Source organism: Mus pahari, chromosome 5 (genome assembly GCF_900095145.1).
Source record: "Mus pahari chromosome 5, PAHARI_EIJ_v1.1, whole genome shotgun sequence".
NCBI classification, from domain to species: domain Eukaryota; kingdom Metazoa; phylum Chordata; class Mammalia; order Rodentia; family Muridae; genus Mus; species Mus pahari.
Window position 1 is genome coordinate 37,433,432 of NC_034594.1, and position 16,686 is coordinate 37,450,117.

Genomic DNA, 16,686 nt, shown 5'->3' on the forward strand with positions numbered 1-16,686 from the left:
CTCAGGCAAAGCCACAGAGCAGATTTAAATCGGCCTCCTGCAGAGCATAGCAGTTCGTTCATCTGAGAGGTGGACCTCAAACAGACGCTTTAGGTACAACCGCACAGAGCGTGGGCGACTATCCTCAATAATGTCTCCTTCTAAGGAGTCAGATGAGCTTATTTTCTTTGTGAATGGAAAAAAGGTAAGTTCTCTACACTGTAATTAATAAATGTACATAAGAAACTCTGGTAGAAGCGATCTGTCATTGCCAAAATGAAGGGCTGTGTGGGGTCAGGGCTTTGTTGCTCAAATGATCTAGCGATCTGCTATGCTTCTTGGGGAACAAGGGAGGGAGGAAGAGAGAGAATCTATAATGTTTTGGGACTATTAGGGAGAAAGTGTGCAGCTATGTGTCTCCAAGCCTCATCTCATTCGAATGCACCTAAGCACTGGACACTGGCTTTCCTCTTAACTCTTCCTCTACACCTCTTCCAGCTCTGACTCAAACTTCTGTGCCACCCAACTTCTGCTTTCACGTGTATGCATGCACAGACCCAGAGTCCAAGGTCTTTAGGTCATTTGCAAATGCGATTAAACTCTTGGGTCAGGAAGAATGGAAGAGAAAACGTACTAGAAGGCCAGAGTGAACTGTTAATTTACGTGTTAACACCTTACTCCTTTAAGATTGGATTCATGCCTGTAATGCCAGAATTGGAGGGGGGTTGAGGCCAGCTTAGTCTCAGAGTGATCTTCAGGACATCAAGGGCTATGTAATGAGACTCTTGTATCATAAGTAAATAAATAAGCAAGCAAATAAACAAATGAAGGGTCTTGCTCACTTAAGAAGATGAAGCCTTATCTTTGTCTTGAGCTCTTGAGACCTAGACAAGACCTACAATGACTGCAGTACTGTCTGCATACCTGCTGGATGTTCTTGACAATTGTGTATGATGTGAAGGTCCACACCCTGTTCTCAGCCCTGTTGGCACAGGGAAAAGGACAGTCAGAGTTTAAGCTGAGCTTGTGGTATTGTGTGGGGTGTGTGTGAGGTGTGTGTTCTGTACACTGTGCTGTGAAGGCTCAGGGTAATTGTGCAACGTGGCCAAGATCTCTTGGCTAACAAATACTGGAGAGGCCTTCGCTTTCCTCTCTGGGTTCCTTTCTTTGCTCTGTGATCATTTCCTGGGGGAGATGACCATTCGTCTAGGACACTAAAGCTAAAAGGAGGGATGGGGATTTTCGTGAATGTTTTCCTAGGGCTGCTGAAGGAATGGCATTTGTCTGCTGCTGTCAGAGCTCTTGTTTACTTAACTTTTCAAAGTTGGGTGGAGAACACAGACCAAAAACAAAACAAAACAAAACAAAATATTTTGGTGGTGGTGATAAGAATTAAAACTCTTAGTTTAATTCTCTGTCTTCTACTGAAAGGTAGGAATGCACGAACTGTTTAAGTATGTGGATCTTCAAGTTTTTATCATTTTCTTGAACCCATATTGTGCTAGAATTCAAAGGTTTGTTAAATCTCTGTTGCTTCTCTAAAACAAAGCCAGACGTTTTCCTGCCAAAGTATAGCCGAGTACAATATAGCATTATATAATTTCATAATCGGAAAGAAGGATGGGTGTTTAATCAAGTCAGGCAATCAAGATCAATAAATATGTTCTAAATCATTCTTGCTATTCAGAAACCAAAAAACGGCAGCTTCCTTAACCCATACGGTTACTTCCTCTGTCCAGGTCACCGAGAGGAATGCAGACCCTGAGGTTAATTTATTGTTCTACTTGAGAAAAGTCAGTATCCTTTTGCTTGTTTGAGAAAACAAAACCAGTTTTGCAGCTCTGGGAACTAAGGAGCTTCGCTCGCATTCTACTGAGAATCGAGAGTGTTTTACTTGGGCATAGGAACTGTGTGACCTGAGGTCACTTGCCTTGTAAGTGGGACTGGACATGAGAGAGCTGCCAAATCTGTGCAAGTTCAAGGATCACCCGGGGATATCAAGGATCACCTGGGGATACTGATCAGAATCTGAAGTTCAGGAGCAGGAAGAGGTGGGAAAGAACATGTGCAAATGTGAGAACCAGAGTTTGGGTCCCCAGAAACCACATAAGGCCTGGCGTGGCAGTGCACATCTGCTAATCCAGTACTCGTCCAGCAAGACTGGAAATAAATGGAGTAAGTAGAGTCTCTGAAAGTCCATGGGCTAGCCTGGGGTTAGCAGCATAGCAGTGAACAGGAGACTCTGTCTGAAGACAAGGTAAAGGGTTAACACCTGATGTAATCCTCTGACCTCAATATACACACCAAGGCACTTGAGTATACACACACACACACACACACACACACACTATACAGAGAAAAATTTAAGAATATGGATTTCTCTAGCCCTGCTTCCAAGAACCCAAAATTATTCTGTAAAAAAAAAAAAAGTATTATTTGGCTAGTCTGTCTTCTAGAGGTGAATTTGACTGGTTCCCAAATTTCAATTTCTAGGTGAGTATAGGCACCCCTCTCCCTGGCCCCAAGCAATAACTAAGAGCATCTAAGTAGAAATATTTTGACATACTTCGATGAGGTCTGCTTTGAGTTTGTGTGCTTTAATAGCCAAGAAATTTTGAAAAGTGTCCTTAGAAATCAAGTGCCATGCAAGCATGCATACACACACGTTTGTGTGTCTATGTATGTGTATGCATGAGTGTGTGCATGCACATGTTCATGTATGTTCATGTATGTGCAGCATATTCTTTCCATTTTGGTAGTTCATAGTCACAATGCTAGCTAGATGTGCTGTTGGATCTAGCTTCCCTCAAGTACCCAGTCCCATGATTCAGACACGACAGAGAGCATGACATTAGAAGACAGGCAAAGAAATATAAACGAACAGGCACTCTCATGGGCGACAGTGGTCAGTGCCCAGAGAAATCACTATAGAGGAAAGCCCGCTCACCTGTCGAGGGTGAACAACAGCCGAAAGGACCGTGCCAACCTGTGTGTTTAAGTCGTATGTTCTATTCTTCATGTCTCTGGAGCAGAGAGTTTTCTGAGGAGCATTTCCCAGTCCAAGAGATTGTCAGGCCCATTTGGATTAACTATTGAGGGACATACATCTTTGTTTTTTTATCAGAAAGCTACATAATCTTATAAGCTTCTGGTAGTCTATAAAAATCATGTCTCCTCATGGGCCAGAGCTACAACACAGACTGATTTATTTTTTGCCAAAAATCATATAACAGCACAGGTTAAAAATAATTAAAGAGATAGTGAAAAAAATCTATAAAATGGCCCGGCTTAGACTGGGGAACATAGCTCAGTTGGTACAATTTATACCTACCATGACCAAAGCCTTGGGCTTAGTCACTAATACACTAGTACACATAAACAGGGTGTGGTAGTACATGCCGATAGCCCCAGCAATTCAGAAGGATCAGAAGTTCAGTGGTACGTGAGACTCGTTCTAAAAACAAATAAAGCAGAAAAGAAAAAGCCCCCTGCTTTGCCAGGAGGAAGTAAGCTTCCCTGGGCGGATGGCCCTCAGCAAAGCGTGCTACCTCCACCGGCCTGACCTTCGTCTGATCCCCAGTTCTCCCTCCACGTGGGCAATGTGATGCTTTCTCCGTCTTTTCACTTCATACATCAAATTCTGATGGTCGGGCAGTTGGCACATTTCCCTTCCTGAAAAGCCGCCGTGCTAGCAGGGCCGTAGTCAATGAGCCCAGACTGGTGATGAGAGAGTGATCCTTCCGTGACGACCTTGGAGCATGCTCCTGTCTTTTGTTGTCACTCTTACTGCCTGTACTCATTACATGTGGTAGTGGGTTTATTCCGATAGTTTCATATATACATACATACACATATGTATACATGCATACATGTATATATAGCATGTGTTTTGAGTTATCCCACTACTCTTCCATGCCTCCCCCACTCCTTCCTCTTCCCAATTATCCCCCTTCCACTTTTATACATATATTTCCTTTTTATGACCCAGTGAGTTTCCTAGAGTTGCTCACAGGACAATGGGTGCAGGGTAATTACCAGAACACGGACACCTAACCAGTGGTTATGCCCCTGAAAAAAAACGCCATCACTTTCTCTCCTATCACCCATTAACGATCTATAAAGGCGCAGAGCTACGGTGCCTCATGAGACACTCCACCTCCAGTTACAGAATGTCGATGTGACGGTCACGCTCTTGGCAGGTAGTCACAGCTGCTCTGAGTTCAAGCGTTCAAGGACCATCTTATACCCAGAAGACAGCCTCTCCCATAATGCTCCCTGAGTCTTGGAGGGGATGGTATATATAGAAGTCCAACTTATGGCTGAGCGGTTTAGTTATTTTCATCACCATGACCAATTATGAGTCTCTACCATTGCTGCTGCCCAATTGGGGGGGGGGGGGAGTAACATTCCGGACCAAATCAGAGAGCAGCGTTCATCTGTGGCCAGGAGCAAATTATTTAGGAGGTGATTTGACCAGTCCATCAAGTCCATGTAGCAAAACAACAGTAACTTTCCTATTATAGCCCGTGACTTCCCTCTAGTCACAAGCTTTTAGCAGTGAGCCTCACATTCAAGTGGAACATAGTCAGTAGCCCCTATAACAGACTGGCCACTATTGTACTGTAGCCCCTAAAACAGACTGGCCACTATTGTACTACCAGTGGACACGTCTCGCCTGGTCGGTCAGCAGTGTCGTACAAAGAGTTCGGAGCTGAGCCAGAATATTGATGACAATTCTCCCCAAGTAGCCTGCATAGCATCTCCCAGGACTTATGAAAACTTGCTGATTTCTAACACACTTCCTGACACTGACGGTGAGACCCTCTGCCAATGCAAAACTGAACTGAGAACTTAAAAGTAATTTGTATCTGGCAACTCCACACGTCTCTGCCCTCTTTCTTCCTTTGTTTCTTTCTTTTCTTTTTTTGGTCAAGCACGCCAGCTTTTATTATGTTTTTAGTTTTTGTTTGCCTCCCTTTCTGTTTCCTTGATGGATAACAGTTGTGTTGTAGAGCCTCTAATTGGACGGGAAACGCTCAGTTTCAATGGTTGGAATGCCTTTAGTTACCTTCCCTTACAGAGTCTGTGTGATTAAAGGGATAACACTGATATGAAAGCAAACTTGGAGTGTTTCTCAGCAGGAATAATCAGGACTTCAAAGTGCTAGGGCCATGGGGGAAGGCAGGGCTCTCCCTTGCTGGTCTGGAGGTCTGTAAGTCTGACGACTTGGCCCTTGGCAGTGACTGCTGTCTCATGAGATGCTGCATTCTGACTTAAACACCAATCGTTTGTCAGGTGACCAAGGTACCTCAAGAAGGCCTACACCGTGGTGGTTAGTTTTCGATTTGACAGACTAGAGAATCACCTGAAGATGTTCTTTGAGCATGCCAATGGAAGGTTATCTTATGAGTCGATATGGCAAGACACCTCTTAATTGTGGGTAGGACCCTCCTTTTGGAGGGGGGGGGTGTTCCTGAACTGTACAAAATGGGGAAAGCTAATGGAGATCTGACATACACATTAGTTCTCTGCTTCTTGACTGTGCATGTCATGTGAGTGTCTTCTTCAAGTCTCTACCAAGTTCCCTACCATGGTGGACTGGACCTTGAACTGTGTGCCAGAATAAACTTTTTTTTTTTTTTTTTTTTTGCCTGAGTATTTTTACCACAGCAACAGGAAAAGAAAGAATATACACCCATTCTGATGTCATCCTTGTGACTTGTAAAAAACTTTATGATAAGAACTGCAAGTTCAAGTGCCTCTTTCTTCCTTAACCATAACCCTTCCAGTCCGACTCACAGGGACAAAGTATGGCTGTGGAGGAGGTGACTGTGGCGCCTGCACAGTGATGATCTCAAGATACGACCCCATCTCCAAAAGTATCAGGTACCTGCCCTCACCAGCAGGCTTGCGGCTGACTCCAGCCCTGACTCCCACAGGACTTACTCCTGGCGCGCTGGAGCAGCCTTTCATTCTACAAAGGAACCTAACATAAACAACCTATAAGTTACCATCTGGAGACTGTGGCACAGAGATGTACCGAGTTGTAGCAATGTTGGCACTGCATTTTACAAATGATGGAAACTGGGGTTCTAGTGAGCCCCGCTACATTAGATCGTGAGCCCCAAGTCCATTGGTCTGTAAAGCCAAGATTCTTTGTATGAGTGCCACTCCAAGAGAGCTGTGAAAGGGCTTTCTTCTACCTGCTAAACTACCCTTTCCCTAAGCACAGAGGACCAGGTAAAGCTGTTTGCATCTGTGGAACTTAGACTCTGGTGTAACTACTAAATGACTTGCCTTACAGGGCGTCTCACTCAACTCCTTCTAGAACCACATACAACCCACATTGCTCAGAGGATAAGCAGCTCCCTGTCAACTAGCTTTTATAACTGACAGGGTGAAATGGATGTACCAACCATGACCATTTCAACTCCTGGTTTTGACAAGATAATTCAGGGAGACAATGCTTTCTTAGTTAACAATATTTATTTTTAGGCAGACACATAAATTCAAAATCATTTATTTGATGATTTAATTTTAACCTGCACTCAATTATCTTCATGTCAAAGTAATTACAATCCTGTAAGTACATGTTTGTCTTTCTGTTTTCCAATGCTATTGTTGTTTCTATGAATTCTTTTTTACTTCACAACATGAACTTTGAAGTCATTTCTCTGCTGCTGCCTGCCTGGTCTCCATCTGCTCTCTCCATGGGGCTGCTGTCACTACAGTAGAAGGCATAGGAAGCACCAAAACCAGGATACACCCTGTCCAGGTAAGAGCGTGCTTTAACAATTGTCCCAGTTATCTGTAACCACAACTTGACACAAGTAGAGTTATCTATCTGGGTAGAGAACCTCAAGTAAGGAGTTTTCTAGATCTTGGTAATCTGTGAGTATGTCTAAGGGAATTGTCCTGATTGTTAACTGATGTAGGAAGGCCTTGCCTTCAGTGGGCAGCAACATTCCCTAAGCTGGTGGTGAACTATATGAGAAAGCTACCTAAGCATAGCCTCATTGCAGCCAGCAAGTGCATCCTCCACAGTTCTTACCACACTTCTTTGATTTTGACTTGAGTGCCCCACTCAGAAGCAATGAATGTTATGTGGAATAGCAAGCAGGCCTGTCTTCAAACTTCTATCTTGAGTTCCTATTTCACTTCCCTCACTGAGAGACTGTGAGCTAGAATGGTAATCCAAATAAACCCTTTCTCCCCCAAAAGTTGGTTTTGGTCAGGTATTTGTCATAGAAAAAGAAATGAAAGTGGAACTTGGGTTGATGAGGTCTCTTTAGTTGTCCAGACCTTAGATTGTGGATTTAGAGGACAGAAATGTAAGTGAAGGGCTCTGTCCCTTTTATTGCCACTCCATGCAAATGTGTGGAGGAGCTTGAAGAAGGTGGCTGGTAAACTGGGTGGCTTCCTTCATCTCACAGTCTCAGATACCCCACCCCATTTTCTGGGAATACTTGAGTTCTATCTACAAAGGAGACAATTCACCTTTATCTTGGTTTAGACAAGAAAATGAGGAAAACTTGGATGTCTATTCTGTGCGAATAGCCAGCCATGCTGCTAATTCTAGCCAGAAAAACAAAAAAATGTTTGTGCCCTAAACATTGGCATTTAGCATTTGTGCTATAGTAGTTTTCTATCAAGATTGTGTATGATAAGTGGCCCCAAGATTGATTTATAAAATCTTCAAGGGCAAGGATTTTTGTCTTAGCCTAAAGAATACCTTTCTAAACCATAAGAAGTCATAAACCATAAAGACTATCAGTGGGGCTGGAGAGATGGTTCAGCCAATAAAGAGCTTCCCTCACGAACATGAGGACCTGTGTTCTATTCTAGTTCCTGCACTCATGTAAAACACTGGGACCAGTGGTACTTGACTGTAAGCCTAACACTAAGAAGGCAGCGAGTGAGAAACCTGAACTCAGTAAGGTGGTGGACAGCTGAGGGTGACTCTTGATGTTAAACCCTTTCTTCTACATACACATGCATCTGGACACACATATGCACACATGTATGAACTCGTACCCACACTGCCACAACAACAACAACCACACACACACACACAAGCTACAGACTTTTTACCCTGAATTTCTCAGCCTGAAGTACCCATGCTTTTCATTTTTAGGAAAGGATTGCCAAAGGCCATGGTACCCAGTGCGGGTTCTGCACTCCCGGGATGGTGATGAGCATCTATGCTCTCCTGAGGAACCACCCAGAGCCCTCCACAGAACAGATAATGGAAGCCCTGGGCGGTAAGTTGATGACTTCTTAAAATGTAGGCTAACGAGGCAGCTGGAATCCAAGAGAATTTCCATGTACAGAAAGCCAACGCCCTTGACAAAGGTGTGCATACTGAGCCTTAGCATCTATTCTTCCTAATCAGTGTCTGAAAGTCTCCCTCTCGGTTGAGCAGGAGGGCAGACCGTGGCAACCAGGAGAAAGTCAACGACAGTCTCCATGTGACTGTAACGTTCTTGGTGACATATCTTTCGAGTTTCATGTGCTGCCTGTGTGGGCGGCACTGATGTGATTTTCAATGCTATGGAGATGGTGTTTGGAACTATTAAGGCTTTGAGATCTGTTAGTTATGCAGTTGGAGCTAGCCTAAAGCAGCAGCAACCTTGGGGTTTGTTTTTGTGTTTTTCTGAGCCTGCCTTGCTGGCACACTTGCTATTCGACTATGACTGATACTCAGGAAACCATGGACCCTTAGGAACTGAGAGGAAAATGGAGTGACTCATAAATGCACATGCATTTTTTTTTCTTTTTCTTTTTCTTTTTTTTGCTATGAGACTTCAAAGTGTAATTTCACCTTTGTCCTTTTGGGACTTTATTTTTCTCAGGTCTTCTGTGTGCATCCCCTCCTGTCAAGACACTTTTTACTTTCTCTATCTTTCCAAATCTGATGTGCATTGCCTTGGGTCCATATGCAAGTCATGGACTAAACTATTGACTAAAATAAGCCAAGCAGAGCTTTATGAGGAAATTAATCAACACCATTAACACCAAATTGTTGTTTAAATCTGCTTTGTACATTAACATTTTCTGTCCTTGCTACAGAGGAGCCAAAACTTGACAAATGCCCTGTGAATATTCATGCACTGGGTCTGAGGCATTCAGCAGACCAGACCCACCCTAGGATTCTTACACCAAAGGAGAAGGCTAGCTTTCTTACATCCCCAGTCTCTTCTTAGGGACCTCTGTTCTTAGACTCTGCTATCACACATAACCCTTTCAGAACAGATCCAGAGACCTGGCCAAGAGTAGCGTCAACCTCATCTAATATCCATCTTTAAAGGAATGAAAAGTCAAGGGTCACCTGTCTCCAGTGTTCTAGAACCACTTGGTCTACTGTTACATCTCACAAAGATTGCTTCTCACGGATTCACAAACTCATCTTGTCGTAAGACACCATTGACTTGATCCATCTGACACTAGAACATTGGAAGGGGCTCCAAGTCCTCTTAAGTCTCCGTGCCTCTTGGGCTTCAAGGCTTTTCAGACAAGGTTGAGCTGATGCTGAGTTACCAGGTATTCTTGTTGTGAGAAACGTGCGGTGATTATAAGAATAAGGCACTTACGCCTTCCCTCTGACATCTCTTCATGGTACTCTATCTTCACCAAGCTCTGTTTTTGTCCCCCTTCTGAGGGGTTGTTGATGATGACATTTTCTCCAAAACCTGTCTCAGTCTCACGTTTATTCAACCTGACTCTGCTTGCCCTGTGGCACTTTTTCATTTTCTGCTTTGCCTTATGACTTTCAACATCTCTGATCTCCTTGCTGGTTTTGCTCATCAGAAAGCAATCTGATCAGAGCCATCCCCCTCCCACCTTGTCACAGCCAATCGTGCCCTCCGAATCCCACATCAGAGTGCTTCCTCTGCTTTTGTGCTATGTGTCCACCTGTGGTTTCTGAGCCGTGAGGGGGAGACTCTGGCATTGCGCTGTACTTTTTGAAATTGCCACTGCCCTGAAAAACACCAGGCATTCTTCACCTTCAGAGACCCTGGCCCCAACTCCTGCCATGGTCAGACGATAGCCTATAGGGTTAACTTGACAGCTTGACCTAACACTGGTTCCTCTGACTCTTATGAACTTCAAAAAGTCTCTGTCCCCATTCCACTTTGTAGCAGAAGTAGAACCTCCCAAACGTGGGTCGCTAAAGGATGCTTTCTCAGCTGTGGCTTCTTCTGGTCCAGCTTCTTCAAAAAGTCTCCTGTCCATACCTTGCACTGGGCCAGGCGACCCATGTTGTCCGCTCCCTCTAGCTGTCAGATGTTGGCCCAACTGGTAGGAAGGTGTTGGTGTGAAGGGTTTCCACATGAGGGCTGCAGGAGATGCTTGCTTCCTTTCAAGGAAATGTTCAGGCAGAGCCTTGAGTAGAAGGGAAAGGGGTTCTTGAAGAAGGGAGTCTCGGCTTTTTGCTGAAAACCAAGGGACTACCAGCAGATTTCAAAAGATGCGAATGGCTAAGAGTCAGAGAATCAGGTTAAAATAGAAGTCAGTAAAGGGGACAGTAAATCGGGACACCTGCCTTCAGAAGCAGCCTGGCCTGTAGTTTAGTGCAGAACTAATAGCCCGAGTCTCTCATTAAGTTCTCTCCCGAATGGTCTCAATACTCTTCCATTCTGTGACATTCTTGGATTTCCACTCAGATGTGTAGTTGATGACCCTAGGGCCCCTACCTCCTATGTTAGTTCTTATTTTGCAACATCACCACATGTTTGACTGAGTCTCATCTATTCAGGTTTTAGAGGTTCCTGATAAACCTCAAAAGCTCTTTACACCAAAACTAAAAGTTGCTCTTTGTAGGCCTATAGTCTTCTAGAGCTTGGCACAACAGCTAACTTCTTAAATATGTTCCGTACACTCTACACTATTCCACGATGAGGTCTACATGGCAATTATGCAAGGAGGGGGGGACTTGAGGTACCAAGTGATGAAGTTACTACCCAAGACCCTAAATCTAGTGAGGGACAAGCCAGGATTTGAACCTTGGTAATTGATGTCAAACCATGCTTTTAGTACCTTGTCTGAATTTGTTTACAGGACTAATTTTTTTCATACTATTTTCTCTAGAGAATTACTGAGACTCCATTTATCATTGCTCTCCCTGGGCTTACTGGTATCCTCCTTGGCTTTACCCATTTGAGTAAAATGTATGCATGTTTTGAGTCATCTTTCTTCTGATTTAGCCCCTTGCCCTTCTGTACGCGTTATCAATTGCCTGCTGTGCGGCATGCAGTGTGTTGTACCTGTGGGCCTCAGCCTTAGGAAGAATCAGCTCACCTGGACTTTCAATGCAGATTTGGCCCATTGAAAGGGTCTGTGAATATTCTGTGCAAACTACAGAACAGAACAGAGATGCGGTCATAGTCTGAGTCTACTCAACTCATCCGGTAACAGTGAGAGCCAGTAATCTAAAAAGACTAGACATTAATGACAGTGGGGGGATATCATGTTAAGTCAAGAGTGCTGTGCCTTCAGACATGCCTTTCCCAGTCTTTGTGTGAGGTGATCCCTCTGTGTCGGCGTCAGTCCCTCTGATAGTATGCGATATGTTAACGCCATCTTCTGATCCTCAAGAACTTGCTTTGATTTCGCTCAGCTCACCAGCTAACAAGTTCTCCCGCCACTGTCTGTTGGAAGCTGGTGGAGACATGAGATCCTCAACAGGGTCACAGAACAGACATGGCTGAAACAGCCGCATCCGAGGTAGCTCCTGGGTCCCAGGTCCCACAAGGCAATTTGGAGAGAGCCAATAGCATGTGTGATAGGTTATGTTACAAGGAAGAATTGGATTTGGGGAACTCAAGTCTTATCTAACAGGTTGTGCATCTCTGTTACACTAGCAGGTCTCTTTTCTGCAGTGAGCTCCCGTTTTTACGTTGTCTATACAAGTGTCCCTGAAACACAGTGTGGATTCCAGCAGCGCATGTTCACAAGTGATGTGCATCTCTGGTGTATGATGTGTAGCCCTTACAGAGGTTCTCTCTGATTTTGTCTTTTCACAATGTTTCTGTTCCGTACCTCTCTTAAGACTGTACCCACGAATAGGTCCTGAGTAGCTTCCGGTAACATGAGTGAAATCTAGAAACACTCTCAGGATTTTTAAATGATCGGCAGAAGAGGCGTTGCGGGTGAAGAGAGATACAGCAAGCTCAGAGAAATGGCCTTAGAGCTCAAACTGTGCATTTCCCTCATCCAGGGAATCTATGCCGCTGCACTGGATACAGGCCCATTGTGGAGAGTGCGAAAAGTTTCAGCCCTGTGAGTATGAAATGACGGATGGCTGCTGAGCCGCCATCATGCCCACCCCACACTGCCTCTCCCTACCCCCCTCCCCACACGCACACGAGATGGACATCAAGGAAAGTACAATGCCGTGTTTTAAAGAAAAATGATTTCTGTTTTTGCCCATCTCCGTAAGCGTAGCTGGGTATTTTTTTTTCCCCCAGAAGTAGACAGGTAGCACCATAATAGCTCTTTTTTGAAGGTGAAGTTTGGAAATGGTATATTCTTAGTGAAAATGGATTAGGCCATTCTAACATCTTGCTCCGTGATAAAGAGAAACTGATAAAAAAAAGATCTGTTTCTCAGACTGGCTCTTCCACAGCACTTTTGGTTGAGACACGGCCAGAGCATAGCGTTTCCATCAAGTGAATGTCACCTTTTGCACTGAGTGTGATTCCAGCTGAGATTAATACTGATGGGAGATGGGGAAGATCTGAGAAGCTGGGTCCCATCATTCACGTGAGGTGAAATCCATTGAAAGTGGGACCTGCAGCATTCACAAAGCATCAATTTCAGAATCCCTCCATGCTCCCCATCTGCATGCCCTTCTGAGACAGACAACAAGATGGAACAGGTCTGCTCTGGGCAGTGTTTCCCACACCAAGCAACCTTCCAACTCTCTAGACAGTCACAGGATGCTCTGGGCTTTAATCTAGTTAGCTCTGACATTAACTACTCAAGAGTTAGTGTTACAATCTACTTGTTATAATCTACAAGTTAAGGGATCACAAGACTGATTCATCTTACCAAGTGCCAGTGGACCTTTGGTATTTCTGACCCACTAACAAAAGATCAATAATTCTGTGCCTTCACTGCCCCCTGCCCTGCCCCAGCCTTCAGTATTTTGCCAGGATTGCTCATGCTTGCTGAGTAAATCTGTTATAAAGGGAACAGGCAAATACTAGATGGATTGGTACACTGGACAGAAAGGGCTCCTGTCAGTGAACTTGAGGTCTATCATGCTCCTCACACAAGGGTGTTTCACCAACCCAAAGGCTCATAAATTATCTGGTTCAAAGGGGTTTTTTTTTTAATGTTTTAAAGCTGTATAGTATGTGAGAATGTGTATATGATGTATGTGTGTAGGGACACATGTGTGAAGGTCAGAGAACAACTTGTTAAGTTGGTTCTGTCTTTCCACCTTTACCTGAGTTCCAGGGATTGAACTCAGGTTGTCTGCATTGCCCAGAAACCACTTTACCCACTGAGCTGTCTCACCAGCTCCCAGAAGTTCTTATAACTGCCTGCTTACACACATGTGCAAACCCAGCACTCAAGAAATGGGCTAAGGAAGAATAACTGTAAGATCAACACCGGTCTGGGCTACACGCTGATTTCAAAGATGATGTAAGCTACAAAGGAAGACCTTGTCCCATCTGAAGAAACAAACAAAAAGTTCTTTAAAGCACTCAGTTTCCAGTCCAACTCCCACCCAGACCAGTCTACCCACTGAGCTAGGTTTGTGGGCTACAAGTTTAAACCCAGTGATCACAGGATCTTTCTGCCACTTGACCCCTTCTAAGGCTACTCAGGAGTGGCCACAGGTTCAGCAATAGGAAGGATGTGTCAGTGGAATCTAATCCCCACCTCTTGGTGACAACCCAGAGGGCACTGTCCTGATTTCAGAAGCTCCAGGTCCCCTATGTCTCCCATTCCTCCCTTGGACAACCTGCCTCCCACTTGTCTTTCTGCAGAGGGTCTTTGAAGATTAAAAGTTTTATAACACATGACAAGCAACGATCACAAAACCCAGACTAGGAAAGACAATCAGGAAATGGCAGTTACTATTAACAATTAGAGAGACTATAAAGTTATGCTGAATGAGCACGAACTAGCTCCATACCAGAATGCATAGCCTCAAATTCTGATTCCAGAATTCTCTTGCTGCATCATTTGATAAATCTCATAACTTTTCTACACCCTTGCTTCCTTGTCTGGGAAGTGGAGTCATGACTAAAAGAATGAAAACATAGCATGTCTACAAGACATGGAACATTGTGCTGAGCAACAAAGTCTTTGCTCAGCCAAACCTAGACCACAGCTAATATAGTCTACCACTTCTACTACTTCTGTGTCCTAGTCCTATCTATGATACTGTAACAGAGTACCATATGCCAGATGGGTTCTGATGAGCAGAATATTGGGTCTTTTGGGTCTATTGGATCTATTGGGTCTATTGGGTCTATTGGGTCTATTGGGTCTATTGGGTCACAGACCTGGAGGTTAGGAATTCAAGATCAAGGTGTTTCATCTAGCGAGGGGTCTCTTGCTGTGTTCTACCTTGACAAAAGGCAATGATGGAAGAGACTCGGGGGTAAAGGGAAGCCAAAGGGGTCCTAGTTTGTCCTTTAAATATTAACCTTCCCTGGCTGCCCTGGCATTCGTTCATTCTTGGGTGAGAACTCCCTCTAAGACAGTCACCATCAGTATGAGCTCCAGAGGACATGCACCAAGAGCATCACGTATGATCATTATAACTGCCCTCACCTCTGGATTCTTACAACGCTGCCGTGCCTCTCTGATTTCACCATTAACATTTTCCAGAGTTCAGCTTGCTGCCAGATGAATGGGAAAGGGAAATGTTGCTTGGATGAAGAAAAAGACGAGCCTGAGAGAAAAAACAGTGTGAGTTTCCCTTTTCTTCTCTCATTTCCCTCCATCTTCTTACATTTGGCCTCAGTTCATACCCCCCATATCCCTCCTACATGCCCCCATGAATCCCTGGCATCCCATTCACATCCCCCTGCACTCCCCATCCCCCATTCCCCCAGCCCCCATCCTCCCATCCCCCCCAACCCTCCATCCCCTGCCTGCATCTCACTCACATATACCCCTGCACGCCTCACATCCTAACAGCATCCCACCTGCATCCCACCTGCATCCCACCTGCATCCCACCTGCATCCCACCTGCAACCCACCGGCATGAGTCAGAAGTTGTTTTGCATGTTAGGAAAAAAGCAGAGGCTCTAAAAACAACTATCTTCCTCCTGGCCTTTCCCTCTCTTGCTTTTCACTGACCTTTGGTCACTGCCAACATGAGTCCATGGGGGGTGGGGGGGGGAGTCCTTGGAACTGGACTGCAGTGAATAGTAAAGGTGGCACAATTGTGGCAGGATGTCTTTAGACAGACAGGGCCTGTCAACCCAGCTCTGTGACTTCCACATTCTAGATTAGCATCCTCTTGAATCTGATTGGGTGAGCCCTGCAGGCACTTTGGAGTGAGGTATGCATGCTCATGAAGCCCCAAGTCCATTGAGAAATGAGCAGCAGTTGGTTATTAATTATTAAATGTCTGATTTCCCTGAGGACTGAGGTTCAGAATTAGCCTTCTAGCCAGTTGTGGCAGGCAGTGGAATCTGTGTGTTAGATTCCCGTTTCCATACTTTCTGACTGAGCAATTTCACTTCCAGAAATCCACTCCAGGAAAAAAAAAATTAAAGGAAGGTCAAATATTTATTACGGAAAAAGATATTTACCACAGTATGTTTGTGTTTATATTTATATTTAACATATATAAAACAAATATATTGTTATAATTATAACAAGGATCAGTGCTAACATGAATGTCTAGCAAGAGGGGATCACTTAAGACTATCCTGACACAACTACTTCATTGGAATTTACACTAATCTGGAATCTTTTTCTATAACCTTTAAAGAGTTTTAAAATAAAAATACTTTCTTTAATGGGAAGTAATTTAAAAATTGAGAATTTGATACTATTAAATATGCATATACAACATAAGTACATATATAAAAGTGAAATTAGAACTAGAAAAATATGTATAACAATAGTAGGTACTTCTGCACTATGCTATTATGAAGCTGTTTTGTTTCTATAGACTTTTGAGCAGTTTTATTATAATTCACACACGCATACACACAAATGTTTAAACAAAATGAAATTCCCATGGGTATTATAGTAGTTACATTATTTATTTATTTTTCATTAGCTATTTTATTCATTTACATTTCAAATGCTATCCCAAAAGTCACCTATACCTTCCCCCTGCCCTGTTCCCCAACCCACCAACTCCACCTTCCAGGCCCTGGCATTCCCCTATACTGGGGCATATGATCTTCGCAAGACCAAGGGCCTCTCATTGCATTGATGGCTAACTAGGCCATCCTCTGCTAAATATGCAACTAGAGACACAAGCTCTGGGAGGTACTGGTTAGTTCATATTGTTGTTCCTCCTATAGGATTGCAGATCCCTTTAGCTCCTTGGGTACTTTCTCTAGCTCCTTCACTGGGGGCCCTGTGTTCCACCCAATAGATGACTGTGAGCATCCACTTATGTATTTGCCAGGTACTGCCATAGCCTCACAAGAGATAGCTATATCAAGGTCCTGTCAGCAAAATCTTGCTGGTATATGCAATAGTGTCTGGGTTTGGTGGTTGTA

At 44.1% G+C, this 16,686-nt stretch overlaps 1 protein-coding gene across 1 annotated transcript in view; it reads left to right on the forward strand.

Annotated features, from left to right (window-relative positions):
• Window positions 1-16,686, forward strand: part of LOC110321275 (aldehyde oxidase 3) — an 85,018-nt gene continuing 68,332 nt past the window's right edge. Inside the window, exons 1-7 of the mRNA XM_021197467.2 lie at window positions 1-184; window positions 1,719-1,776; window positions 5,769-5,865; window positions 6,646-6,754; window positions 8,114-8,240; window positions 12,197-12,258; window positions 14,827-14,907. Of these exons, the coding sequence (XP_021053126.1) occupies window positions 131-184; window positions 1,719-1,776; window positions 5,769-5,865; window positions 6,646-6,754; window positions 8,114-8,240; window positions 12,197-12,258; window positions 14,827-14,907 (588 nt within the window). The 5' untranslated portion in view covers window positions 1-130. The remainder of the gene's footprint in view (window positions 185-1,718; window positions 1,777-5,768; window positions 5,866-6,645; window positions 6,755-8,113; window positions 8,241-12,196; window positions 12,259-14,826; window positions 14,908-16,686) is intronic.